This window comes from Mollisia scopiformis, assembly GCF_001500285.1.
Source record: "Mollisia scopiformis unplaced genomic scaffold LY89scaffold_34, whole genome shotgun sequence".
NCBI classification, from domain to species: Eukaryota; Fungi; Ascomycota; class Leotiomycetes; order Helotiales; family Mollisiaceae; genus Mollisia; species Mollisia scopiformis.
Genome location: NW_017263614.1, coordinates 23,288 through 47,583, shown reverse-complemented (window position 1 = coordinate 47,583; position 24,296 = coordinate 23,288). Strand labels below are relative to the sequence as shown.

General features: G+C 47.6%; 12 protein-coding genes across 12 annotated transcripts; 5 read left to right on the top strand and 7 right to left on the bottom strand.

Moving 5' to 3' along the window:
* Positions 1-11: 11 nt before the first annotated feature.
* On the bottom strand, positions 12-1,098 carry LY89DRAFT_630318 (HIT-like protein). The gene is made up of 2 exons (XM_018211236.1): positions 560-1,098; positions 12-502 (listed from the first exon to the last, which is right to left on the bottom strand). Exons 1-2 carry the CDS (start codon positions 861-863, stop codon positions 291-293), a joined length of 516 nt encoding a protein of 171 aa, XP_018062290.1. The 5' UTR covers positions 864-1,098; the 3' UTR covers positions 12-290.
* On the top strand, positions 1,062-3,436 carry LY89DRAFT_630315 (Aldo/keto reductase). Its single transcript, XM_018211235.1, has 8 exons — positions 1,062-1,607; positions 1,676-1,682; positions 1,730-1,872; positions 2,027-2,078; positions 2,176-2,525; positions 2,575-2,594; positions 2,738-2,783; positions 2,868-3,436. Exons 1-8 carry the CDS (start codon positions 1,561-1,563, stop codon positions 3,190-3,192), a joined length of 990 nt encoding a protein of 329 aa, XP_018062289.1. The 5' UTR covers positions 1,062-1,560; the 3' UTR covers positions 3,193-3,436.
* A 144-nt stretch (positions 3,437-3,580) lies between these two features.
* LY89DRAFT_691250 (uncharacterized protein) lies at positions 3,581-5,144 on the top strand. Its single transcript, XM_018216263.1, has 3 exons — positions 3,581-3,617; positions 3,663-4,214; positions 4,267-5,144. The coding sequence occupies exons 2-3, from the start codon at positions 3,743-3,745 to the stop codon at positions 4,914-4,916; spliced, it is 1,122 nt and encodes a 373-aa protein (XP_018062288.1). The 5' UTR covers positions 3,581-3,617; positions 3,663-3,742; the 3' UTR covers positions 4,917-5,144.
* Positions 5,145-5,376: 232 nt separating this feature from the next.
* On the bottom strand, positions 5,377-6,373 carry LY89DRAFT_742231 (uncharacterized protein; the record flags this gene model as incomplete). Its single annotated transcript, XM_018220801.1, has 2 exons — positions 5,377-6,052; positions 6,105-6,373. 2 exons carry the CDS (start codon positions 6,371-6,373, stop codon positions 5,377-5,379), a joined length of 945 nt encoding a protein of 314 aa, XP_018062287.1.
* A 414-nt stretch (positions 6,374-6,787) lies between these two features.
* LY89DRAFT_600388 (CAP-Gly domain-containing protein) lies at positions 6,788-8,818 on the bottom strand (the record flags this gene model as incomplete). The annotated part of the gene is made up of 5 exons (XM_018210155.1): positions 6,788-7,623; positions 7,679-7,917; positions 7,970-8,104; positions 8,154-8,547; positions 8,635-8,818. 5 exons carry the CDS (start codon positions 8,816-8,818, stop codon positions 6,788-6,790), a joined length of 1,788 nt encoding a protein of 595 aa, XP_018062286.1.
* A 186-nt stretch (positions 8,819-9,004) lies between these two features.
* Positions 9,005-9,994, top strand: LY89DRAFT_691248 (uncharacterized protein). The gene has a single exon (XM_018216262.1). The coding sequence runs from the start codon at positions 9,090-9,092 to the stop codon at positions 9,822-9,824; it is 735 nt and encodes a 244-aa protein (XP_018062285.1). The 5' UTR covers positions 9,005-9,089; the 3' UTR covers positions 9,825-9,994.
* Positions 9,865-12,731, bottom strand: LY89DRAFT_630304 (serine/threonine-protein kinase cot-1). Its single transcript, XM_018211234.1, has 6 exons — positions 12,488-12,731; positions 12,087-12,318; positions 11,706-12,004; positions 11,147-11,647; positions 10,612-11,085; positions 9,865-10,564 (listed from the first exon to the last, which is right to left on the bottom strand). Exons 1-6 carry the CDS (start codon positions 12,574-12,576, stop codon positions 10,258-10,260), a joined length of 1,902 nt encoding a protein of 633 aa, XP_018062284.1. The 5' UTR covers positions 12,577-12,731; the 3' UTR covers positions 9,865-10,257.
* Positions 12,732-13,688: 957 nt separating this feature from the next.
* On the top strand, positions 13,689-15,388 carry LY89DRAFT_725274 (uncharacterized protein). Its single transcript, XM_018218966.1, has 2 exons — positions 13,689-13,770; positions 13,821-15,388. Exons 1-2 carry the CDS (start codon positions 13,756-13,758, stop codon positions 15,210-15,212), a joined length of 1,407 nt encoding a protein of 468 aa, XP_018062283.1. The 5' UTR covers positions 13,689-13,755; the 3' UTR covers positions 15,213-15,388.
* Positions 15,389-15,427: 39 nt separating this feature from the next.
* On the bottom strand, positions 15,428-18,495 carry LY89DRAFT_344386 (N-terminal acetyltransferase A, auxiliary subunit). The gene is made up of 4 exons (XM_018206873.1): positions 18,210-18,495; positions 17,340-18,161; positions 16,151-17,281; positions 15,428-16,101 (listed from the first exon to the last, which is right to left on the bottom strand). The coding sequence occupies exons 1-4, from the start codon at positions 18,289-18,291 to the stop codon at positions 15,644-15,646; spliced, it is 2,493 nt and encodes an 830-aa protein (XP_018062282.1). The 5' UTR covers positions 18,292-18,495; the 3' UTR covers positions 15,428-15,643.
* A 76-nt stretch (positions 18,496-18,571) lies between these two features.
* Positions 18,572-19,715, top strand: LY89DRAFT_691244 (alpha/beta-hydrolase). Its single transcript, XM_018216261.1, has 2 exons — positions 18,572-18,742; positions 18,797-19,715. The coding sequence occupies exons 1-2, from the start codon at positions 18,615-18,617 to the stop codon at positions 19,530-19,532; spliced, it is 864 nt and encodes a 287-aa protein (XP_018062281.1). The 5' UTR covers positions 18,572-18,614; the 3' UTR covers positions 19,533-19,715.
* Positions 19,611-21,190, bottom strand: LY89DRAFT_725271 (uncharacterized protein). The gene is made up of 5 exons (XM_018218965.1): positions 20,588-21,190; positions 20,346-20,425; positions 20,216-20,292; positions 19,978-20,162; positions 19,611-19,870 (listed from the first exon to the last, which is right to left on the bottom strand). The coding sequence occupies exons 1-5, from the start codon at positions 20,857-20,859 to the stop codon at positions 19,762-19,764; spliced, it is 723 nt and encodes a 240-aa protein (XP_018062280.1). The 5' UTR covers positions 20,860-21,190; the 3' UTR covers positions 19,611-19,761.
* A 2,142-nt stretch (positions 21,191-23,332) lies between these two features.
* Positions 23,333-24,273, bottom strand: LY89DRAFT_659514 (uncharacterized protein). Its single transcript, XM_018212518.1, has 3 exons — positions 24,034-24,273; positions 23,819-23,984; positions 23,333-23,772 (listed from the first exon to the last, which is right to left on the bottom strand). The coding sequence occupies exons 1-3, from the start codon at positions 24,200-24,202 to the stop codon at positions 23,400-23,402; spliced, it is 708 nt and encodes a 235-aa protein (XP_018062279.1). The 5' UTR covers positions 24,203-24,273; the 3' UTR covers positions 23,333-23,399.
* Positions 24,274-24,296: the final 23 nt, after the last annotated feature.

Here is a 24,296-nt window from a genome sequence, read left to right as displayed (position 1 = left end):
TTGATACTATAGCATGTTCGCGAAAGTCACAGACATTGTATATTCCAGTACCTCTCTTCTCGTCCTCACGTACTTCTCCGAGATATCCTGGCTTTGTGCAGTGATATCCATACGAAGCCACATTCCACATCCGGTACTCTAGACAGTAGGGAACGAGCCCTAGATTATTCAGACAGACAATCGTACAGGCCATACTGCCTAACGCCCTTCAAAGCGACATATATCTTCTATCTAGTACAAAATCTCTGCGACCTAAAAGTCCTTCTAACGTATAACAAGTACCAGGCCGTCTATAGTTTCTCTCTGTTCTTTATCCGTTCCATCTCGCAGGCAATGCCATCTCTGAGTTTTTGGGCAAGTTCCGCGGCTTCGTCGTCGTCTATCTCGCTTCTTTGACCTCGTCCAAACATGGTGAACGATCTATTTCGTAACTCGGGTGTAAGGTTCGGTCGAGGTATTAAATGGTAGTGGCAATGAGGCACCACTTGTGCTGCTGCCGCTCCTATAATATGATATCAGTACATGCATCTGAAATATCTTCAGAGTGCACGCAACGGACCGTTATTTTGAACAATGTTCCAATCATAAATCCCGGTCACGCTCGCGAGCACCCGGCTTAACCTCGAAAGCCACATCCCAAGCTCTCGCGACTCCTCTTCCGTGACATCTGACACTTTCTCATGGTGCTTCCGAGGAGTCAATAAAAGATGCCCCGGTGATAGTGGCATAATATCTAGAAACGCAAGACATAGTGGGGTGCTGAGAACGACAAAGGCAGAGGGAGATATGAGTTCGTAATTAGGGTTGGGAGATTCGGAGGGCGGAAAATGCTCCGCTATATAGCAGAAAGGGCAAGATGTCATTATTGTGACGAAGTATGCGCCCCAAGTACAAGGTCGCGTGGTTATCGTATTGGGCACATTATTTTTGTTGCTGTAGGGTCGATTTCGAGTCTTGGATAGCTTCAACTTTCAAGCGAACCTCGGTCTAAAAAGATGGTTAGGGCCGGATTTAACGACGTCAAGGACTCATCAATAAGGATCGGAAAATCAGAACATTCACAACCTCAGAGATATGGGCCTGGGAATACAAGGCTCCAGCTCCGATTTCCACTCTATATTTCTTCACCAGGGCGAGGCTTCCTATCACCCTCTGCCTCGGCCGGTCCCGTGTTTTTAATCACTGGGCTCGGCTTGAAATAATATAAGCACTAGAAGGAGAAGCTTTTCTTGTGTCCAATGTTATCCATGTCAGACCTTGCCATTGTCCTTTAGCAAAGCAAGGCTGAGAATCCGGTAGTTGAAGTTGTAGCCTTGTCACTATCTACCCAACTCCTGGTGCACATCTGGCTACGTATGGGTAAAACCAAAGGAGGGGCACTCGTCTAAATTTTGATTATCCAATACCATCTTAGGAGACCTCCGCCATCCGTCATAGATGCGGACTTCATAACCCCACCTAACTCCGTGCCACTGAAGATATAATCTCCCGCAGATATTCATTTCTGAGGAAGATACCCAGATATCGCATTACCATCTCATATAGACTAATCTCAGCAAGATGACGACTCAACTCGTGGGAAAGCAAATTGGTGCTATTGGATATGGGTACGTCTTGAGAGCTTGACTTCATGGCTCTGGAAGCCCATGTCAAGCATGTACTAACTTTGCGACAGATTGATGGTGGCTCGAACCGTCTACTTATCTTCTGCTTTAGCTAACATTCGTAGGGCCTCACGTGGCGTAGACAGCCTCCTTCTCAAGAACAGGCTTTTGACGCTATGAACGCTGCGCTGGCTGCTGGATGTAATTTCTGGAATGGAGGAGAATTGTATGGCCCGCCTAACGCAAACTCATTACATCTCCTCAACAAGTGAGTATTCGATTCTCATAACAAGATCATCGCTCTGAGAAAGTTCAATGGTTATGTATTCTTGCTCCTCCATAGACACCTCTCTATGCTCTCATCAAACACATCATATGTGATCTTCTTATGAAGCTTTACTGACACTTTTGTCTCGGTGTAGGTACTTCACAAAGTACCCCGAAAAGGCCGGACAAGTGGTCTTAAGTATCAAGGTACGAAAAACAATTCTCCTCCTGTGGTAGCTGCTATTCTGCCTGAAAAGAAACATTCTTTCTCCTAGAAGTGGAAGCGTACTTACTTCTTGACCAGGGAGGCCTTGATTCCAATATGCACGCAGATGGATCTCCAGAAGGAGTTAGACGCTCAGTCGAAAATTGCCTCAAGATACTGGATGGCAAGAAGAGTATTGACATTTTCGAATACGCCAGGGTAGACAAGAGGGTCCCCATCGAAGAAACACTGAAGCATCTAGATGAGTATGTGAAGGCCGGCAAGATTGGGGGGATCGGCTTGTCCGAGGTCTCAGCTGCAACAATTGAGAGGGCTGTCAAAGTCACCAAAATTGCAGGAGTGGAGGTAGAAGTATCCCTATTTTCAACTCACATCTTGGAAAGCGGCGTGGCAGAAGCATGCGCAAAACACCAGGTTCCAATCGTCGCGTAAGTGCATTTGAAAGTTGCATGGTATGTCACTAACTGTATAATGTAGATATTCCCCAATGGGTAGAGGTAAATCACCTATGCCAAGCAGATGCCATAAGTCGTGGCTTCAAACTCAAAACCTCACACGTTCTCTTACTCTCGGGACTCTGAGACATCGTCCTCGGTTCTTGGACGCCAAGAGAATATATGCTAACTGCGAAATATGGAAGGTTTCTTGACTGGTGAAGTCAAATCACCTTCTGATATCCCCGACGGGTATGTGACCTGACTCGTTGGTGCATGAGGCCCATGACCTCCGTTCCATTCGACTCTTACTTGATTCAGTGCTGACTGCTAAAGTGACATGCGAAAACATATGCCACGTTTCCAAGGAGAAAACTTCCAAAAGAACTTGACCTTGGTTGACGAAGTCTCCAAGATTGCCAAACAAAAGGGATGCACAACAGCACAGCTAGCCATAGCTTGGGTAGCTCAGCTATCCAAGCAGCTAGCCGTGCCAGTAATTCCAATACCAGGAGCGACCACGGTCGAGAGAGTTGCGGAGAATAGCAAGAAGATTTCCTTGACAAGTGACGAAGTTGCCGAGATTGACTCTGTCCTTAAGTCATTCCCAGTAAGTGGGGAGCGGTATCCAGAGTCCCACATGTCACACGTCGATGTATAGGCACGGGTTGCAAGAAGGGGGAAGAGTACTTATTATGCTTCTAGTGTCAGCTAGAAACCCACATCAGAATTTAAAGGGATTTAGAATACATATTCGTGCTCAGAGAATGTGTAATGTATTGTGTGCTCAACATAGGCCAAAGGATGGATTCAGAATTGCAGAATGCTTTGTAATCACAGCAGAAAGGAACAGATATCTAAGAAATGCAGACTTACATGTAATGTTTGCATAGGTCGTCAGTCGTCGTTGTCATATCACACGTCGCATCAGCGATCCTAGCGTAGTCGACGGGCTGTGAAAGTATAGAAAGAACCCGCATAGCTTTGATGTTGGTTGCAGCTTTGAGCTGATCAAATTGGTGATTGTCTCAGGGGATTGTCGTGGAATTGAATGAACGAGTCGTTCCGAAATTTCTGTGGGCATGAGTCGGACTTTCTTCGGCCAATTGGAACCAAGCTAAAGGCTACCAGCACTCCCACTGCGTTTATCTCAAGCACAACGCCGTAGCATAAGGTGAATTGGCCCTCAGTGAATCTAAATATCAAACACAATGGCAGAGGAATCACCTGCGGGGTCCCCGCTCTCATCGCTCTCCTCAGACTTTGATGGAGATGACGACCACGACGAAATCGCAGCAGAAGCAATGCCTCCTTCGAAGAAGCGCAAGATTGGAGATCCCGAACCTTACCTCGAAGCCCCCAAATTCGACGACGATGCAATATCCATATCGTCCGACAGCTCTGGGGAAGTTCCAGCTTCTCCCAGCAACCGTCCCGAAGATGACGACAACCACGAACAAGTGACAGTATGCACTTGGACTGGTTGCGACGAGGGAGATCTAGGGAATATGGACAGGTTGGTAGAGCACATACATAATGAGCATATTGAGACAAGAGGGAAGAAGTACACATGCGAATGGTCAGACTGTGCGCGCAAGGGTTTACCTCACGCCAGTGCGTATGCTCTGAAAGCGCATATGAGAAGCCATACGAGGGAAAAGCCATTCTATTGTTCACTACCTGGTGAGGCGATGCCTCCTTCCAGGATCTATACACCCGCTGACTGCTGCATAAGAATGTGACCGAGCTTTCACACGCTCAGATGCGTTAGCAAAGCATCATCGAACAGTTCATGAAACGGAATCGCTTCGTCCTTCGGATCCAATTCCAAAGTCCATGCAAGCCGCTCACAGAACGTCGCGGTTGAAGATGATCATGAAAACTCCTCAGCCTCACCTGGACGGACACATCCTTGGACCCATGAATGGCACGACGAACGGTCACGCTCCGACGGGATGGACTTCATCATATCCAACTGAACTTGGTTTCAGACCAGAAGAAGAAGAAAGAGGACCAAAAGATCTGTACAGATTATTGCGCAGACAAGTGCACTGGGCGGAGGAAGAAGCCGAATCATTGAAGCAGTCTGCCGAGATGATGGAAGAGCTTCGCAGGAAAGAATGGCTCGAGAAGGAGATTTTACTCGACCAAGCACTCAAGACGGAGATTGATTGGCATGAGAGAAGACGGCTAGTACTGGCCGGCTCTGCAGAAATCCCCTCGGCGGATGCAATCAAGGCCGCAGCGGATCGAGCAAGTTGGCACAATGCCTACTCACCTCCTGCCATAGGAGCATCGTCACCAAGTCCATTACCAATCAAAGGCCAGCCAGTTGAGGATCAGAGAGAGGCAGCTGCTGTGTTGGCTTCTTTGCACCAAGCATAATGGAAATCATTTCGTTGACAAATATCACTTAGCGTTGAAAGCAATCAAGCGTTGGTTTTGGAATTTCGAAGAGTGTAATATAGAAGCCATCTGACAATAGGCGCAATTGGAAGGGAAAGTGAAACATTGCTAGATAGCTGTCTTCCTCGTGAGATATGGATCTTACAACCTTTCACGTCTTTCTTCGCAGGCTACTTGGGTTATGCACACGTGAAAGCTCACATCTGTAAGTAAATTGAGACTCAATAGTTTACTGCCTGCTTTCTCTCATCAGACGAGTGTGCTGCGAGTTTTCCTACTGTTCGACTGCCGTTGTCGTTGATTTACGTTATAACTCCATGCAAGTCGTAAGATGAATTGTGAGTATCATTTCTTTCCTTGACTTCTAGCTATCCATCTTAACAGACATGGCTCCACAAGTGTCTACACAAAAACTAGTTACTTGTTCCAGAACCGTACATCAAACATCAACCAGATTTCCTTTCACTTCTTCCACCTGTTGAACCTCAGCCTCACTGTCATCACTACTCTCATCTTCCCAGTTCTTTGTATCCCTTGCAGCAGCCCTCTCCACCATTATGTTTCCCTTCTCCCCGGCAATTGTATTCCCTTCTCTCGCCATTCCCCTCAATCTAGCGATGATCTGCTCGCCTAATTCTTCGGTCTTGGATACTCTTCCTGCTCCTCTCTCCCTAAGTCCACGACTTGGACCACCAACTCTTCTCTCCCCCTTTCTACCATGCAGGACACCACAGCAAGCTCCTCCGTGTCCTCCGCCAGCAGCACAAGCTCTCGTCCTAGATCTACCGCCAGTAAGACCTGGAGCAGAAGCCTGGACCTCGTTGATAAAGTATCCTGGGTTCAACTTCCGGTACCAAGCCGGCCAGTCTGCAAGACCGACTTCTTGAAGTCCTTGCAAGGTCATTGGCATGATGTGTCTATAGCGACACTGCTGGCCCCATTTACAGATCCCGTGATGACACCAATGGCGGCAGAGGATTGCTGCCGGATTAGATGTAAGCGGACGAATTGTGCTGCTTACTTTTGGTGTTGATGGTGGAGTACTGTTTGGAGTCGTGGTCAGAGCTGCTGGTGCAGACCTAAGTTGGACTTGTTGTGCAGAATGGTTATTGAGTCTGTTTGAAGTTTAATGATAATCTGCGACTGACCAATAGTCGGGTCACTTACTTCGCTTTGCCATTCGACTGGCCCATTTCTTCTCCGTGCTCATTTCCAGAGAAGATCTGGTAGTGAGAGCCACTGCTTCGTTGCAGGCCCAAGTTGAGCATGCCAATTGTTCCCTCCAGGTCAAGTGAACGAGGAACACCGATGAGGTCAATACCAAGAGGGAGCTCATCGACGGCAATGAGAGGTACCACCTCACCTGTGGTACGGACGAGGAAGTATCCTGGCCATGGTTTGTCTTTGTAGCCCGATTTTAGCGGATTTGGCGGCATTGTGATCGATGATTTGGTGCTGTTGACTCAAGTCGAGGCTTATGACCTTGTAGAAAATCCTATTGGGAAAGGGAAGAATTGGTAACGAGGACTCATAACGTCTTTATAGGACTCGTCAAGATTCATTGTCGATCTCTGCTTGCCCACAATAGCCTCCTTCAAGCAAAGGTGGCACATCCAAGCCAGCGCATTGTTTGTCTGTGATCAAACCATCAATACGGTGCGGGTGGATGGACATATCTCAAGATCAGTACAGCGAGTTTTAAAGACGCGGATGACTTTCTCGCAATCACAAGGAGTTGCTGCAATCCGATTGCTAGAGAAATACAAGTTAATGGAGCTTGAAGAAGCACTGTATTTGAGAGCTTTGACTCTGAGTGGTCTGGTCCTCATTGCTGGTCATAAGATATTAATCTACATAGCAGGTATCGATGCCAGCACAGCCGTAGTCTTATTTACCTCCACCCTGATGGTTGCTTCTAAGCCATCAACGCAATTTCCTATGACTCTCGTGCTTTCCTCGATCTCAACTTCTCTTTTCATCAATCTTCCTGTCTCTCTTACTACTTGCTTCTCAGAAACAGTAATCTTTTCACTCCCTTCTTCGTCATCACCACTGCTCTCTTCTTCTTCCTCGTACCCAGCAACTGGATCCCATTCTCCAGTTTCCCATGTCAAACGTAGATTGAGCGGAGGCACACCAAACAGCTTCCCCACAATGCCTTTGACACGGTAGACATCAAATGACTTCGGGATCTCTTTCGATAGGGTGATCTTCTCAACTTTTCCATCTCTTGTTCTCTGTGGCAAATAGAAAGTAAAACGGATCAAACGTGCTTCCAAGAATAGAGGATTGATGCCATCTGCATTCGACCTGATGATGGCAGGCTCTCCATACTTCTCACACAATACTGCATACCTTTTGTGCTGTGCTATCACCGACGCTGCCTCGGTCTCTGGGACCTCTGCTATGGCTCGACCTATGCGAGATAGATAGAACATCTCCGCGTTCGAGCGCTCGGCGGCAGTTATTCTGCTGAAGTTGAGATTGGTAAGTTTGCCCAAGCGAGCAAGTGTCAGCATGTAACCCTCTTCAGCGCCACCAGAAGCCTGGGAATCCGAGCTTGTCTCATAAATTGGATTATGCGACAGGCGCAGCTCGGTCAGTCCAGGGAAACAATAATCCAGATCGTCGACAAACTTCCAGGAAGCAATGGCATTATAAGAGAGATCCACATATCTCAGTTTGTCTTCCTTCAATCAGCCTCGTTCAACTAATTCCAAGATGTGCAGGGGGTATCTTACCTCCGAACTGATGGGACGGCGTCAGAACAAATGGATCTTGAGCAACAGAGGATATACTGTTGCCTTTGAGACGTAGAATCTCGAGAGAGCTACATTGTTTCAATAGAGTGAGGTCGGAGAGGGTAGCAAATTGGTTGAAATCCAGAATCAGTGTTTTCAAGGAGTGGATGGGTATTGAATAATCAAGAGATTTCAGGATGTTTGAAGACGCACTGAAAGTTGTCAAGGACTTGAAGATTCTAGCAACAGTCAGCTATTTGAAGGCTAATCCGATGGACGAGATGTATTTACTTGCTTAAGATATTGCAGAGTTGATCCCATCGCAGAAGCACATCGTCCATATGCAACTCACCGACCGGGATGGCTTCTAAGGAATCTAGGATTTCAACTCGACTCCTTGAATCTAGCTCGCTGAAACGATTGCCACTAGAACTTTAGCTGTGCTATAACACAAAGCACAAGTAGACAGACTTACTTGAGTTTAAGAAGTCTTAGATGAGGTAACTTGTTACGGCGGATGATCTTATGAGTTTCTTGAAACGATAGAAGATTTCGACTGAGGTCGAGTTCAACGATACTTGGACAAACAGTTTCAATTACCTCATCGGTAGCATCTTCAGCAGCATTGATTTGCTGGCCATCCACCAGGACGATCTTTAACTCATGTAAGCGCCTCTGTTGCTCTTGGATCTTGTCAAAGCCAACTTCTTCGACTACTTTCCCAGAGATTACATTAGGACGCTCCGAAACATCGTCCCGATGATCTTCATCGGCGTACTTCCTCTTCACTGCTTGGATGAATGACCGGCTTGGATCTTGACTTCTGGAAGACTTAATGAATGATGCCGCAGTAGGAGAGGGACTTTTGCCTGTCTCGTCTTAGAACATGATCGATTTTATCAAGTATATATGCACTTCGAACAGTGTACTCTTCGTTGTCTCTGGACAATACGTACAGGTGAAATATCTCTGTCCTTGGTGGGACCCATCATGTTTTCCCCGTGAGTGATCGTCCCATTCCACTCCAAACCATACTGTGCTTTGATCTGTTCCTGCTACGGGGCCAATGTATCGCAACGTACAGATGGCAGAGCCATAGGAAAGACGCCCACCGATTGCTATAGGCTGCACGTTGGCCATCGCGGCAACCTCACAGAAGAGCTATGATGGTGCTTGTCATGGCCGGAGATTTTGTCACTCTGTGGATGTCTGTACAAATCAGACGCCCGGTTCTCAAAGTAGCGTTGATGTTGCTTGAAAAGTGTCAGCCTTGGAGAAAAGGCTGAGCTCGGCTGGCCGAACATTTTTCAGTCTTCCTTGCCTTGCGCCTTCTCTTCTTCATCACCAACAACGACCTCATCAATTCCGGCGAAGGAGATATTTGGCCACCAGCTCGCATCAAATCAAGAAGATGGACTACCAGAATCGTGCTGGTTCGAAGTTTGGAGGAGGTGGTGTCGCATCAACATCAGCAACTAACGCAGACCGGCGAGAACGTCTTCGAAAGCTCGCTCTCGAAACCATCGACCTCGACAAAGACCCATACTTCTTCAAGAACCATGTTGGCTCCTTTGAATGTCGCCTTTGCTTGACAGTCCACCAAAATGATGGCTCCTACCTTGCCCATACCCAAGGCCGCAAACATCAAACCAATCTCGCGCGTCGTGCCGCCAAAGAGCAGAAGGAAGGACGGGCGGGTGTTGATCCAGTCACTGGCATGCCAATTGGCATGGTCGGTGCACAAATCGCGGTCAAGAGAAATGTTGTGAAGATCGGACGACCAGGATACAAGATCACAAAGACGAGGGACCCGGTTACGAGGCAACAGGGCTTAGTCTTTCAATTGCAGTACCCAGAGATATCGCCAGATGTTACACCCAAGGTCAGATTCATGAGTGCCTACGAGCAGAAGGTGGATGATCCTCCGGACAAGAGCTTTCAGTACATGCTGGTGGCTGCGGAACCGTACGAGACCTGCGGCTTTAAGTTACAGGCACGAGAGGTTGACCGGACCAACGATAGGTACTACACGTGGTGGGATCCGGATCAGAAGGAATTCTGGGTTCAGGTCATGTTCAAGACGGAGAGAGAGGAGAGGTACAGCGGTGTTCCAGGATTGGCACCATCGGGAATGTCAAGGCGATGAGATTTAGGCTTGTAAGATGACTTTTTGCATGGAGTTGGGGAGGATCACAAGCAAATTTTTGTCACTTTGTATTACCAAGCAAGACATTTCATCGAAACCATTGCTATGAGGCTCTGCTAGCTACAGAGCATGCTTGAGATCTACCAACGCCATGAAAATGCAAATCTGAGGTGTTTCCTCATAGCAAAGGCCATCATGCCAGAAAGCATGACCTTAGCAAGTATGATTATGTACGTGACCGGCTGATGCAACACCAAATCCCCTCCATTGACTTTTGATGCCTCCAATTTCGAAATCATTATGACGCAAAGTGGTATCTCCTGCGAATGGCCATCCTCACGGAAAGCCTCAAGTTCAACAAATCAATTCGTCGAAAGTATGTTCATATCGTTGAAGATTGGTCCGAAGAGGTCAGCTTCACATGAGACTGAACCTAGCGACGGGCGAAGTCGTCGAATCGCTTGAAGGTATAGCCGATGAATGGTAAGCTCATCTCCGGGGCCTCGACACGTGGTTGACCACCGTTGAGAGCTGCAGCAGCCTTCAGGTGGGTAGCATTGTCAGTCTGGTCAATTTCATCGGTGGGGAAATAAGTTGTGTCAACGTTCGACGTAAGCTTGGGCTCGAACGGTGCACGAATTCGACGGAGGCTGTCGAAATCGACACCACGGAAGAATTTGTGGCTCTTAATCTCGTCGGCACCACCTCTACCCAAGCGGTTCTCAGTGTTGCACACAAGGCTACGGACTGATTAGCTTGAAAAAAAGACCCTTTCTTCAGAACATACCTTCGAATTAAATTCTCCGCCTCTGGACCTAGTTGGACATCCTCCGGGAAGTACAACGATTGGCGCCAGTTGACAATCTTACGGTAGGTGTCATGAGCATCCTCAGCGCAGAATGGGGGCCAGCCAATTTGACATTCGAACATGATAGTTCCCAAGCTCCACCAATCACAGTCTTGTCCATAGCCATGACCACTGAAGATCTCTGGTGCGATGTAGTCCGGAGTGCCGACGGTCGAATAAGCCATGACGCGACGTGACTTACGCCAGTCGTTAATAACGCTTCGGTTGCTGACTGTCAAGTTGATCTGGTCAAGGTTGACAGAGTTTCGGTTTTGTGGCCGGCTGGATTTGCCTTGCAGGAGCTGCTGATAGTAGGAGTTATCATGGAGCTTGTGGAAACCCGTCGACAGACCAAAATCTGTAAGCTTAACATGGCCGCCCCGGTCCAAGAGAATGTTGTCAGGTTTGATGTCACTGAATCGAGAGGTTAGCTAGACGATCAAGGGCTTCAATGCGAGAAGATGCTAAGACTTACCGATGAATGAAGCCATACTTGTGCACAGCCTCAATAGCCAGAACGATCTCCGCAATGTAGAAGCGAGTAATGTCTTCAGAGAAGATCTCATACTTAATTAGCATTGTCATGAGATCACCTCCGGGCAAGAACTCCATCAACATGTATAGGAAGTCGGAGTCTTGGAAGGTGGTATACAGCTTGACGACCCATGGACTGTCAGACTCTGCCAGAATATCACGCTCCGCACGGACGTGTGCTAGCTGATCCTTCTTGAACATCTCGCTCTTGATGAGGGATTTCATAGCATAGACCTTGGCGTCTTGCTTCTTTTGGACCAACTTGACCTCACCAAAAGCACCCTTGCCAATGATCTTCAATGTTTGGTAATTGTCAGGAGAGTCCTTAGTGCGGAGAAATCGTAGGTATCTTCCTTCTTGCTTGCCAGCATTCGACCACGTCTGATCTCGTCGGGCTTGCGATTGGTTTGGATCTGCCAGACGCATCTCCATCTCACTCTGCCTAAATTTTAGGGATTAGTGGATTGTGACCAAGGGAGAGCTGCTCAGGGTGTATTTACCTAACATTACGATCTCGGGCTCTCTTGACACTATCCTTGAAGAAAGACTCTGCAAGTGAAGCGCATCTCTTTTGGTTGGTTTGGGCTCCTTGTCCGTACTTGTCTGGGTTTCTCTCCGGACCAGGTTGAAACTCAGGCCAACTTTGTTGAGGTGTAGCAGGCATTGGGGCGTTTAAATAGCTTCCGTAACCTGCAGGTTGACCAGGAGCACCAGCAGTTCGAGGTCGCTGGGCAGGCGAAGGTTGACGGTTGCCGTATGGCGAAGCTCGTCCACCCAAGTTCTGGTGAGAGAATTGATGCTACGAAATGTTAGCTCGGGGAGACCCTTCATACAAGAACCTGCTGAATAGAGGCACAAGACACAAGGGATCAGGCACATACAACCAAGGTATTAGTGGCATCCACGGGAGCTTGTCTTTGCTGGTAGGCAGCTTGCGGGGCTTGTGGGGGTTTTTGATAGCCTGACGACGGTGGCTGCTGAGGGTAGGAGGGGGGATAGTTTTGATTTGCGAAATATCCAGACGGTGCAAGACCAGTACTGTAATTCTGAGCTTGGCCCTGTTGACCGCCTTGTGCCTGTGGAGGGAATACTGGCTGCGGGAAGGTCGACGGGCTGAAGATTGAAAGTCAGTGATCTTTTCTTTCTGACGCAGGACGCGTGAATTAGGAAGCGGCGCCGTGTGGTTGAGGATGTATGAGGGCAGAAGTTGCCTTGAGAGTGGAGGGGAGTTAAGGGGAGGGAGGGGAGAGCAAGATCGAAAGCGAGTCTGGGAGATCCTTACGTTGTAGGATATGCTTGATCGGAGAACGCGCCTCCTCGATCAGTTTGATTGAAATTCAGGTAGAGACGATTACCCGAATTGTTTTCCATGGTTGCGACCGTTGAAGTGTGTCGTCCTCTTTGCGTGTTCGAATTGTCCCTCGACGAAGGTTGAGTTTACACGGAAGACCAAGAAGACGGAGATCACGAAACCTTACCGGTTGGCGACGAACAGGGGTCGCTTCTAGAGCGATTGTCACTTGATTAAAAAAAAGCAGCGGCAGCATGAAAAAGGACCCTTATCGTCGTTCAATCTAGAACAGCACGCGTCTCCTCTTGTCGATAACGACACCCGCTACCCCTGACCGCAATAGAAGTTGCAAGGAATGTTGGTTGACCTCAACCTCACTCTCATTCACTCTGTGAACAACACGCATTGCAACCGTATCGTCGCCCCGGTCCCTCTCGGAGCAGCAATAGAATTAATACTTCGTACTCGTATTGGAGTGCACGTTAATCTGCAGAATAAGAGCTGCGTCACATCTGATCCATACGCGCCCGTCTACAAAGGGTTGCCGCTTGTCCTTACGTTTGGGTAGACAAATGGTTCTAAAATGATCTACCCCTTTTATCGCTCGGTAACAAGCTTGGTGATGATCAGCCGCACATATACTGGTACTAGAACCTTTTGACATGACGAATATCAATGTCCCTACGGGTTTCGGGAGTACATCAAATCTATAGTCCAGCAAAGAACCCAAACCAATCTTGACTGTTGCAGCGTGTGAGCCTTTTGTCATTAAACGATAAGTTCCGTCCTCGCTGCAGCCAGGAGGTGGATGTCAAGTCTGCCGAAGTTTAACAACGCTCTGAATAACCCTGATGATACCTCAGCAAAGAGAATCCGTGATTATACAAACAGGCTACGTTCATTCTGGCTTCTCTGTGAACATCTAGGAAGCTTTATAAGATGACCATTGAGATGGGTGCTGCGAGAGAGTACGCCCCTCGTCCATTCGTATCCATGAAAGCAGTAACATGGGTGAATCTGTGTAAGAGATATCAGATGAATACTTTTGTGACCCCAGCCCAGACTCAGCGATGCTAGGCTAGGTATCATATTAGCAAACCGGAAGGCTACCAAGCGGCAAAACTTGCCTACTTCGGGTAACGTAAATTAAGTAGGTCACCGTAGAATTTTTTTTATATGCACATGAAGATCGTTCACTTTCGACAACAGGTTCAACCATTTGTTTTTGTAGCTGATGGTCCCAGGTAGTCATACCAAACATGGCAGATACTAAAGTAAACAATTACCTCCATTGCGTTCTCACATGCGCTGATCAATTTCATAGGATCCGCCGAAAGCTTTACCAAAGCCCAATCCAATTTGGAAGTATTTGGGGTTTGGAGAGAATTTCCGTCCTAGATTACCTTCACGAAATTGGATGATCTTCTTGTCCATCACCGGCGCCTTTACAACAGCTGTCATCTACGACAAGAGAGAGGAAAAGAGAGCCCAAAGAAAATGGATGAAAGCAGTCGAACACATCGGAAAGGAACCTCTGCCGAGCTCGGGATCAATGCCAAGAAAGCTCTCTATTTTTCTGGAAGCTCCGCCAGGAGATGGTCTACGAGTTGCACAAGACCACTTCAAGGAATATGTCAAACCGATACTGGTTGCGTCTGGGCTGGACTGGGAATTCATACAAGGCCGAAAAGAGGGTGATGTACGGGCCGAGATAGCAGAAAAGATTCGCAACTCGAGATTACCACCAGATCAGCGTCGAGAAGAGGACGTCATCACAGAGACACGGAGGAGCAGTGGTATTCCAGAATTTGACGGTATACGCGGGGACATTGTTATTGGGCGACATACGTGGAAAGAATATGTCCGAGGAGTACATGAAGGTTGGCTAGGACCTCTCACAGAGCCCTCGAGTGTTGGAGAAAAGACCAGCGAAGATGTTAGCATGGGAGATAAGGAAGCAGGGGTCCCAGTCGAATCCGTCGAAGCCGTCGAGACCTTGCCCGGAATTACAATTACTTCTACGCCAAAGGAAGCAGACGAAGTAACCACCCCCAGCGAGAAGCCAAAGGAGAAACCAAAGAAGCCCCCTCAACCACCACCATTCATCACGACCGCCGAGTATTCAAATGCGGATAGTCCACCGGGATTGCCAGCCGAGTTTGACCCCTCGCAACCAATCTCATTTCCCCATATCTTGGGCTTCTTGAATACCCCGAGGAGATTATATCGATTTCTCAACCGACGCCATATGGCAGACTCGATCGGACGAGAAATAGCAGCTGTAATACTCTCTACATACCGGCCATACGATACAACTTCCGCATCTTCTACCGAATCTACCTTCTCTTCAGACACAAATCAGCCTCCTTCAAGTAATGTACCAAGCACGCCCCAAATAGCTGAGCAGCAGACCGCACTTATAGAGGAGGAGAAAGACTGGCCCAAAAGCGTGCGCGTTCTCAAAGACGACGATCCGGAAAGAACGTGGTTGGACCCCATTGTGCTAGATCCACGGATTGCGTCAAGGATGCGGAGATTTCAGATCACGCTTGATGAAGAGGCCAGAGTGAGAGCCATTGTTGTACCTGAGGAAGAGGTCGAAGGCTGGATCAAAGGAGGCATACGAAGCTTGGGACGGCAAGGACTGAAAGCTATGGGATTCGGGAAGGACAAGAAACCTGCCCCTGCAGAAGGTGAAGAAGAGGTCTTAGAATAGGCCATTGTAACATATTTTCGAGGCCTTGTCAGATATGGCTCTAGGATACCCCTTGATAGGTTGGGAGCATCACTGTATTAGATATGTAAATCATAGCGCGAATAGCCACAGCATAGCATCTAGTAAGGAGGGGACGGATGCAGGAAGAGTCGCGAAATATCACGAAATCTCCTCTGTACATTTATTCCATGCTATGCCATACGAACTTTTGTCTATCTTTCCTTTCGTGATCTCATGCATAACAAACGCTCAGCGCCACCATAAAGACAGCGGATGCTAATGTCTGAGAAGATGGACAAGCTCCTGCGCTAATTATCCACCAAGCCCTCATTTCTATGCTGACACATTCTCCAAGCTCATAGTTTTGATATGAAAAGTAGAGTCGTTAACGAAATGGCCTTTCCAGATAATTCAACTCAAGTGGACTGTGTCTATGCCTTCGCAGCGAATATTGTGGCTTTGGGCCATTTTGCAGCTGCCTTGCTTCGCAATCCTTCAATCTCGCTGCTCTTCCACGAAGTCAAGAGATCCAAAGCCTCGGTTGCCTCCTCCACCGTGGTCGTAGGCAAGCTGATAACAGCTGCCACGTCTTTTTCGCATTTTGAGGACGACTCCGGGTTCAGCAACTTCCGGATCTTGAGTGCGGACAGTGCTCGTCTTGCGCAGTCCTTATACTTGGCTAGATATTCGTCGTTGAATTTTGTAAGATCCACCGATGCGGCCAGTAGCGTGAACTCTGACTTGATAACTTCAAGAGACTTAGGTGGGAGAGTTTCCGAGTCCTTGTCAAGGGCTAGCTTGAACCGAACAGTCTGCTCATGAACTTTGGAGTGCTCCTTGTCCAGCGCCGCAGCAGCTAGGAGACACTTTAAAGCGAGGAGGTACTTTCCTGCAATACACTTTAGTACTGATACGATCCTCAGATACGGATAACTTACTTCTTCGAATGTACACCTCGAACCCTGCAATTTGTGCATCGATATTCTTCGGACTAAACTGCAAAAGAGGCGTGAGAAATTTCATGGCATCATTCATGGGCTCAGTGGTTGCAGCGAGCTTGGCCCCGTCTGGATCGTCGTCTTTCTTCTTTGTATCCTCACTCCCTTGGCTGGTGGGCTTGTTGGGCTCAGCCTTCTTTGCAGCAGCTTCCCGCTCCGCTTTTTGGGCCTCCTTCCGCGCCTTCTTTGCAGCCTTCTTCCTCTCAGCAGCATCATCGGCGTCGCTATGCCCCACCCCATTGGCGCCATTCAGTAAAGGTACATCGTGCATCCTGATATATACGCTAATCGCCGAGAGAGCTGCTCGACTGTAGAATGGATGCTCACGCAGGTGATCTTCCCATCGCATCATCTCTATATAGGCTCGGATCTGACCTTTCCGCAAAGAAAAGCTGTGAAAATCAAATTGATCCTCTTGCCAAACATCGAAAATGTTATAGATTGAAGTAAATCTTTTCAACGCGAGACCTATCTTTCCTTGGCGCACATACGATTCTCCGTCTTCTGTGAGAAACCAGACGCATTGCATGTCATGCAGATCAGCAAGGGGTCCGCCCACCGTTTCTGCTCTAGTGAACAAGCCCATTGTCTTAATGGCAGCTTCGCTTTCGTCATTTCGGAGCTGGTATTTGGCGGCTTTGGTATTGATATGTCGATCTCTTGTGTCCAGAGATCGTGCTTGTTCCATGATCTCAGAAGCCTTCTGAGTATTGCCGTTGTGCTTCCATATCCGGGCCTTGGTCATGTGAAAATCAACACTTTCTGGTTCCAGCTCTATCGCCTTCTCGATGTACTCCATTGCTTTGTCCAGATCCCGGCTCAGGTAGTAATTATAATGCTGGGCAAGAAAGTAGAAAGCTGCTGATGCGCCCTTGGATGTGTCGCCGTTTCTCTTGGGCTCCTCGTTTGCCGAGCTCTTGTCGGAATCAATGTACTGTTGGACTAAAGAGGGCAACGTCTCCTTTTTGAAAGAGTCTGAGTAGAGATGCTTGAGATTTGCAAAGGTAGATGGCACGCCCTTGTCAAGCATTCGATGAATGTACTTGTCAGCAGCATCTCGGAATTCATCACCTGTTTATCATCAGTGATGTATCTCCAAACAAGGTTTTTTTTTTGAGAACGCTCATACCATGCAGGAAGTCTAATGGCAATCGACGGGCAGCGTCGCACCGGGGATATTTCTCTGCGTATCCATCGTAAACAGCCTTTCGAGCTTTCAGATCGTCCAAGTGAACCTCCATTGCTTCGATAAGCCCGTCGTAATACTTCTTGTACTCGGAGTTCCGATCGAGGAGTGTGCTGTATGCTTTGGCGGCTTCTTCTTTCCGGCCCAATTGTGTAAGATACGTTGCTCGAAGCTCCAACACCGCAAGTCTGTCGAGATTATGTTTGCCAGCAGATTCTAAGTGCTCCAAAGCTCTTTCGATATCCCCTTGCTCGGCGATCAATGAATTCTTGTACATCACCGCTTCCGAGTTCTCAAAATCTGTCTTGGAAGGGGTGTTCTTCAAAGTGTCCTCATAAGCAGTAAGAACCCGTTCTGCCTCAGCCAGGTCACCATTAAGGTGATGTGCCACCGCAAGAGCAGTCCAACTCTGTCGCATGCCAGATCGCCCTGTCAACATCGCTCTCCGACTGACTATGTATCCTTGGTAATCTCGCATCTGAATCTGGAGGAGAGCAAGATCCCTCTGGATTTGCGCAGAGTCTGGTTCCAACCGCAGAGCAAATTTGTATGCCTTTATAGCTTCTTCGAAGTTCTTTACAGCCCGGTAAAGCAATCCGTATACGTGCCAGCACACATGCGACTTCATATCGCATTGGAGAGCAACTTTTGCCAGAGCAAAAGCTTCATCTGTCTTGCCTTGGGAGTTCATGATGAGAGCTTTCATTGCCAATGTATCTCCATGCTTAGGATTTTTCCGCAAGATCTGATCGGCTGCTTTGACACCTGGGATGAGTTAGAAAGATTACCATTGAAAGGAGAGAATCTGCGCGCCTTTTTTGTACTGTTTATCCTCATAATTACGAACAACTGTTCGAAAGAGCGACTGCTCTTTCGTACTTAGGACCTGCGGCATATCGTGACCTCTTGGGTAGGTTCAGTCGTGGAGGGAGAGCTTCGTAGTGGGGGAATCTGGCGTGGGCACACCAACGAATAGGTGAAGGAGTGAATAGGTACTATTAAAATATCGAAAGGTGTAAAACAATCACAGGTTTTAGACACCTGGGCTTGAAGAGAATGTGCTTGACAGAGGTGACAATTTTCTGCTGTCGTGTGTCAAATGTGAGAGCCGCTCGCTCGTGCATCATTTCCGTCATGGCCTGGCGAGCTAGGCTGCCGAAGGAACACCCAGGTCCATTTCTCTCTCTCAAAGACATTCTAGCTACACCACTGTTCAAGATGACCTCAACCCTCTCACATCGTTTGGAAACCTATTCGCGTGGAATCGATGCTACGAAACTCAATACTGTAGACGTCTGGACTCCGGACACACCTGGCGGAATCGCTGAGAGCAAGTTATGGGTAATGTTCGTCTTCCGTGGACAGTCTCATCACCAGGCCAATTGCTAAGAGTATGTCAGTTACATTCATGGTGGTGCTTGGCGAGACCCAGAGGTTGATTCGAAAAGTTTCGCGCCAGCTATCAATGTGCTTTGGAGCTCTTCATCTCGGGACTCCTTTGCAGGTTTTGCGTCAATCAATTATTCTCTCAGCCCGTATCCTTCGCACAAGACCATTCCTTCTACTCCAGATGACGCATCTAGGAATGTTCATCATGCACGGCATGTTACCGATGTAGCCCATGGTCTACATTATTTGCAAGACCGGTACAAGATCCATAATCGCTATATTCTGGTCGGACATTCAGCAGGTGCAACAATGGCTTTCCAATTATACCAAGGATTGTTTTCGGAGACCCCTCTGCCTCAGCCCATAAGTGTGCTTGGAATCGCTGGCATATACTATTTCGAGGCTTTTGTCGAAGCTCATAGTAGTATACCTGTATACAAGGAGATAATGGACAATGCGTTCCCCGACCAGACTTTGTGGAGGGAAGCATCGCCATATTCAAGCCGTCCAGGCAAAGAGACATTGTGGGAACATGCAGAAGTTATCGTTATTTCTCGTTCCGAAGACGACGAGCTTGTCGAAAAAGAGCAGGCCTCACTAATGCTTGAACGTGCCCGTTCTATCCCACATGCACCAGAAAAAGTGTTCTTTCTCCAGGCTAGCGGACTTCATGATGAAATCTGGAGCTCCGGTGATATCCTGGCTTCGCTAGTGGTCAAGACTTTGAGTCTTCACAAGACTTCTTGAGTCATTAGTCGACTCGGCAATTGTATCCCAGGAGAATAAGATGGCCAAGGGCACCAACATCATCAGATTCATGCAGGTCTCCAGCAATGAAACGTTTCTATTCTTTATTTTTTTTCTATCGTGTAAGCAAGTCTACCCACTCCAACCATTACCAGGCGCCGAACTCAAGCACACAAACTGCAAACGTCATGATCAGAAAACAACGATGATTCCTCAACTGAACACGCCTCTACCATTCCGTCATCTCCCAGGCTGTCGCGCCGTCTTTGATTTTGAGTTTCAAACGCTCAATTCTCCATTCAGTGTACAGCATTCTGGTGGCCCCTGCGGCCCTTTTGCTATTGAAGAAATCAGTATGGGTGACCAGAGCCGAGCTTCTGTGAAAGAGTGTTCCGAAAGCTCGACCCTTTCATTGTCCGTGAGACAAAGGTGGTTTTTGACATACTGTGCTTCACCAATACTTCCAACTCTCGCATCCTCTTGACTGCGCCACACGCATGTTGCAAGGTTCCTTCCTTCACCGTCAGGAGAGCCAAACCAATACCTGTCCATGTCAGTACTGTATAGTACCAAGATAGGGAGTCCAGACTTCAAGAAGCCGCCACTTTTCGTGGCCTCAGCATGCGCCGCCTGCATTCAGAGTCAGCCCCTTCTCTCTACCTTAAGCTTCCCAGAAGACCTACTTTGTCAAGAACTCCAAGGTCTTCGTATTTTGTTTCAGGGGGTATCCTTGAGCGAAATACAACGATGAAGTACGACGCTATTGACATATAAGTTTAATGACACAACGCCAGCGACAGTGAAAGTAGGTACCTTCTTTGAAGTTTCGCTTCGATGCAGTGGCTAGTTGCCTCACATCCTCAACAACTTCAGCCCAGTTGAAAATATCAACACTACTCGATCAGTCAGCGTGTATCTTTACTATGTACCCTTAAAGGACAAAGCGGTCGAAAGGCAGAGTTCTCAAGATCTCAATGAAGGTAGAACCAATCTCCAAAATGTCTCTGGATCCTCGACTCTCACTCGAACCAAAATATTAGTTTACTTGTACTTACTATCTTGCGGTGGCGTAGTCGTCCCTCAAACACTTCAGCCCTACCAATGCTCTTGCCAAGAGTTGATTATTGGTATCAAGAGTTCGAAGATCCAGCAAATGTGGCACTTCTTCATAAGGAGATACGACAAGGAAGTTCTGACTATCATCATGCGTATCCTCAAGTGGAAGAGAAACATGGACACTCGGTCCCGTGATGTCGGGTGCCACCGTGGAAGCCTCAATATTGAACTGAGCCTCCGATAGGACAGGCACGATCGCGGTTGCAGCCATGATTTCAAGTGGTCCGTTAGGTGGGAGACGTCTGCACAATGATCAAATATGCTTTGGGCGATTGGACGAGTTTCTCTGGTCCCCCACGGTCTGGTATGGGGAAGAAAGAAACCAAAGGGACCCCCACGGTACTTGAGCTTAAATACTCCATCTGATAATTGCGTACAAATTAGCATTTTTTACAGTCATTGGCTTATTTCACCATCCTGAGCTAATACGATGCCAGGATGACGGAATCGGGCTAAAGGGGATCTGGTCGCACAATCAAGCCTGAACCTTGTTTGTGTAATGTAACGAATCTGAGTTTCTTTCACCGCATGAAAGAAAAGGGACCTGGACCCCGAATTACTGACATTCGGTGCTTGATGCAACATGGGTAGTGCCGGATAAGTAGAGAGAATTGTGGGGACCAACGTCCACGGCTCGTCCCGGGACTCGTCCGTGGTACTCGACTGAACTCAACTATAAGCTCACAAAGGCGGATGACGGAAAATCGTCCCCTTTGATTGGATTCCAATAAGACCATGATAGCAGGTCACTTATATGCTTAGGGTTTCGTTACCGGTTGAATATCTGAAACCCAGCACTTAGATCCGGCTACACATCAGTGCATGAGTCGACATGCAGAGATCTAAACTAATATCTCAAATTGAGACGGGGTGTGCCTCTCCGTCAGCCTCACCACTCACCGCTATATGCACATAACGACCAATGATATGCTTACAACGAACACCGGCCACCAATCATTGCCCCCGCCTTCGGTTTTCTGGATGAAATATTCTCCGTGCATTCCAACCACCTTCGCATAAGGCTCCGAAATCGCAACTGACTCGAGCCTTGATTTATTTGGTGGATTGCATTTGGAGCGGGCCGTATGAATTTTGAACCCTGGCGAGTCTCCTCCCAGAAGCTTTTTGAATTGTTGTCTTTTTCATTAGCACACCTGCAGTACGATTATTGGAAGAAGCCTGAGTGGGCATCCATCAAAGTCGTCGTTATCTGCGGCCTCCAAATGGCCCGAGACATTGATCCCCACTCCTCGTGTCAAGCCTGCCATATCTCACAGCACGCAAGGAGGACCGTTTTACCCGATTAGAGGATAAATATCAACTGCACTGGAACCATTTCCTACATTGGTCCCGTTTCGAGTGGATCTTACAGTGGACGGTTGCAAAGCTTGGACGATCGCGGAGCTCAGAGGAGACAGCGGAACATTGTCGCCGCGACATTACAATCGTGTCGATAAGAAATATCTAGGTACTGTACACCCCCAACTCGCTTGTCTAACCGTATGGATGTCACTGGGTCCGAGATGCAATGAGATTCTGAGAGGGGTCCTAATTCCAGATCTGATTCAATGTTACCAGCGTGAGTAGCGAACGTATCTTTTTTTCAACGTCTGAAATTATGTTCAATAGAGAGCTTTATTCCTATAGACGACTTACAAGTATCACGCACTAACCCCAGCTACAAAGATCCACCCTTTTTCAAGTTTTCTTTCATCAATGCTTTTCCCCATGACCTACAAGAGACTTCTCTCAACCAGGCTTTGTTAGAGCAAGTGTGCAAGTGCGCACTGTCGTCCAAATTTGTCACTGTTCTCGGCGCTGGCAAGCCCGATACTATGCCAATATTAGCCATATGGGACAGTGAAACCGATATCTCTTTGAAACAATCCCTCAACCGATGCAGTTCTATAGCTCACACGTGCGATTCTCGATTAGGCTTTAAAGCCTAGACATCTAGTTGATCAAAGCAGTCTGGTACGAGGTTGTATAGCTATGCTATAGAAAGAAGGGTAGATGATGAGCTCTGAATGCTTCATTCCTCGTATTCCTTCTTCGACAATAGGTGCATGTGGATGTCTTGGACCATTTCCTCTCTCGCACAAAACTTCCAGGTTCATAGCCACGATTAGCGTTATGCTTAGGTTACGCTACAATTTTGCGCCCATCTGTGGCGTGCTGGAGAGATAGCTTGTCCTTGATAGACTAAATAAATGCAGCATTCCCTCCAGGCACCTTTTTGCTGTGGTCTGATTAAGCTTAAACCGTGCTCCAATCGAGTATTGGATGCAATAGTCGATCTAAGCTTTTCACCGTTCGAAGACTGCTCTCCACAAGGAACAAATATGCAAACGATTTGTATCTGCGGTCAAATTGTGTGAAGGGGTACATGTTGCCGAGATAGAGGAAATTGGCGCGAACAGGCTTTATGACGAAGATGATCTGCGGGAGACAGGAAATTCATGGCAAAATGATACTTAGTTCCCAACAAATGTAAGATGTAGAGAGAGGGCTGCAGACAATCCATGAAAGACCAAGTACCGTTGTGGAGAGTGCCCGAAGACGCTGTGCTTTCGGGCACTGGGCTGAGTTTCACTCTGTGAGCAAAGTCCATACCAGGTAGACTTTTGGGTTTTTAGGAAACGATGAAGAAAAGGGCTATCGTGGATCAACAATATAGCACGGGTGTAGCAGATGAAAGATCGTCATGTAAGGAATTCCACATGCTGGTGAGAGCAAGTTGATTTTGACCAGTCAATCGCCTTCGTCATCTAGGACAACCTCCAATAGTTTCGGATCACGAGCCCAGTCGACCCCACTACCAACAATTGTGGCACTTGCAGTTCCCTTCATGATCCTCCACTTTCGCTTGCTAACTTTCAATAGTTCCTCAAGTCTATCGAGTTGCTGGCGCACTTTCGGGTCGCTGATATCGTCCTTTGTCTGGGCATTTGCTTCCTTCGCTAGAGCAATCATTGACGCTGCTAACTCGACGTTCCTGTTGGCAGTAGTGATGTGTTCCGTTTGCACTTGGATCAGGTCATCTCGCGCAGTGGAAACTTGCTTCGACACTTGAGTTAAAACGATAGATAGCTCATCCCGTTGCTCAATGAATGGTAGAAGGTCTCTACATCATATGAGTACTTGTCAAATTAATATAGCATTATACTCACTGTTCAAGAACGGAGGCATTGCTGCCAGCATGTACAGCTGTGATGATCGGATTCGCTATGAACACACTCTCGATGATACTGCTTCTCAGCTGGTATCCAGCCTTAGCTTCTAGCAGCTCTTTCTGGGCAACGATGATTTGTTCTTCAGAAACTACACGGGGAATATCTAGACCAGTTAGAACAACACTCCACCACATTGACCGCCAAAGAATCACCTTGTAAAAGGACACCTTGTGCCTTCAATAACGCAACTTCCAATTGCAGTTCCTCTAAGCGGTCATAGATTTCGAGGACCCTCTTTTCTTCATCACTCAATATCGCAACTTTAGAGGGTTGCACGGTCGTAAGCTCCACACCTTCCATAGCATTTTCATGGCGGTCCATTTTCCAATATCTCCTCGTGATGTTATTGTTATTATCCAGCTGATCTCCAGTCGCGTGTGCATTTCGCGTATCACAGGGGACCTTGAAATGATTA

Excerpts from the sequence above, each read along its gene's own strand:
- LY89DRAFT_630318 (XM_018211236.1), bottom strand. The coding sequence starts at position 863 with ATGACATCTTGCCCTTTCTGCTATATAGCGGAGCATTTTCCGCCCTCC. Across the intron at positions 503-559 it reads GAACATTGTTCAAAATAACG|GAGCGGCAGCAGCACAAGTG; the intron begins GTCCGTTGCGTG and ends ATCATATTATAG.
- LY89DRAFT_630315 (XM_018211235.1), top strand. The coding sequence starts at position 1,561 with ATGACGACTCAACTCGTGGGAAAGCAAATTGGTGCTATTGGATATGG. Across the intron at positions 1,873-2,026 it reads TCATTACATCTCCTCAACAA|GTACTTCACAAAGTACCCCG; the intron begins GTGAGTATTCGA and ends GTCTCGGTGTAG. Across the intron at positions 2,784-2,867 it reads CCTTCTGATATCCCCGACGG|TGACATGCGAAAACATATGC; the intron begins GTATGTGACCTG and ends TGACTGCTAAAG.
- LY89DRAFT_691250 (XM_018216263.1), top strand. The coding sequence starts at position 3,743 with ATGGCAGAGGAATCACCTGCGGGGTCCCCGCTCTCATCGCTCTCCTCA. Across the intron at positions 4,215-4,266 it reads ATTCTATTGTTCACTACCTG|AATGTGACCGAGCTTTCACA; the intron begins GTGAGGCGATGC and ends CTGCTGCATAAG.
- LY89DRAFT_691248 (XM_018216262.1), top strand. The coding sequence starts at position 9,090 with ATGGACTACCAGAATCGTGCTGGTTCGAAGTTTGGAGGAGGTGGTGTC.
- LY89DRAFT_630304 (XM_018211234.1), bottom strand. The coding sequence starts at position 12,576 with ATGGAAAACAATTCGGGTAATCGTCTCTACCTGAATTTCAATCAAACT. Across the intron at positions 12,319-12,487 it reads GATCAAGCATATCCTACAAC|CCCGTCGACCTTCCCGCAGC; the intron begins GTAAGGATCTCC and ends TTCAATCTTCAG. Across the intron at positions 12,005-12,086 it reads ATGCCACTAATACCTTGGTT|CATCAATTCTCTCACCAGAA; the intron begins GTATGTGCCTGA and ends AACATTTCGTAG.
- LY89DRAFT_344386 (XM_018206873.1), bottom strand. The coding sequence starts at position 18,291 with ATGCCGCAGGTCCTAAGTACGAAAGAGCAGTCGCTCTTTCGAACAGTT. Across the intron at positions 17,282-17,339 it reads GCCATTAGACTTCCTGCATG|GTGATGAATTCCGAGATGCT; the intron begins GTATGAGCGTTC and ends GATGATAAACAG. Across the intron at positions 16,102-16,150 it reads CGAGGTGTACATTCGAAGAA|GAAAGTACCTCCTCGCTTTA; the intron begins GTAAGTTATCCG and ends AGTGTATTGCAG.
- LY89DRAFT_691244 (XM_018216261.1), top strand. The coding sequence starts at position 18,615 with ATGACCTCAACCCTCTCACATCGTTTGGAAACCTATTCGCGTGGAATC. Across the intron at positions 18,743-18,796 it reads GAGAGCAAGTTATGGGTAAT|TTACATTCATGGTGGTGCTT; the intron begins GTTCGTCTTCCG and ends AGAGTATGTCAG.
- LY89DRAFT_725271 (XM_018218965.1), bottom strand. The coding sequence starts at position 20,859 with ATGGCTGCAACCGCGATCGTGCCTGTCCTATCGGAGGCTCAGTTCAAT. Across the intron at positions 20,426-20,587 it reads GACTACGCCACCGCAAGATA|TGTTGATATTTTCAACTGGG; the intron begins GTAAGTACAAGT and ends CTGATCGAGTAG. Across the intron at positions 19,871-19,977 it reads GGAAGTATTGGTGAAGCACA|CAAAAGGGCCGCAGGGGCCA; the intron begins GTATGTCAAAAA and ends TTTCTTCAATAG.
- LY89DRAFT_659514 (XM_018212518.1), bottom strand. The coding sequence starts at position 24,202 with ATGGACCGCCATGAAAATGCTATGGAAGGTGTGGAGCTTACGACCGTG. Across the intron at positions 23,985-24,033 it reads ACAAGGTGTCCTTTTACAAG|ATATTCCCCGTGTAGTTTCT; the intron begins GTGATTCTTTGG and ends TAACTGGTCTAG. Across the intron at positions 23,773-23,818 it reads AATGCCTCCGTTCTTGAACA|AGACCTTCTACCATTCATTG; the intron begins GTGAGTATAATG and ends CATATGATGTAG.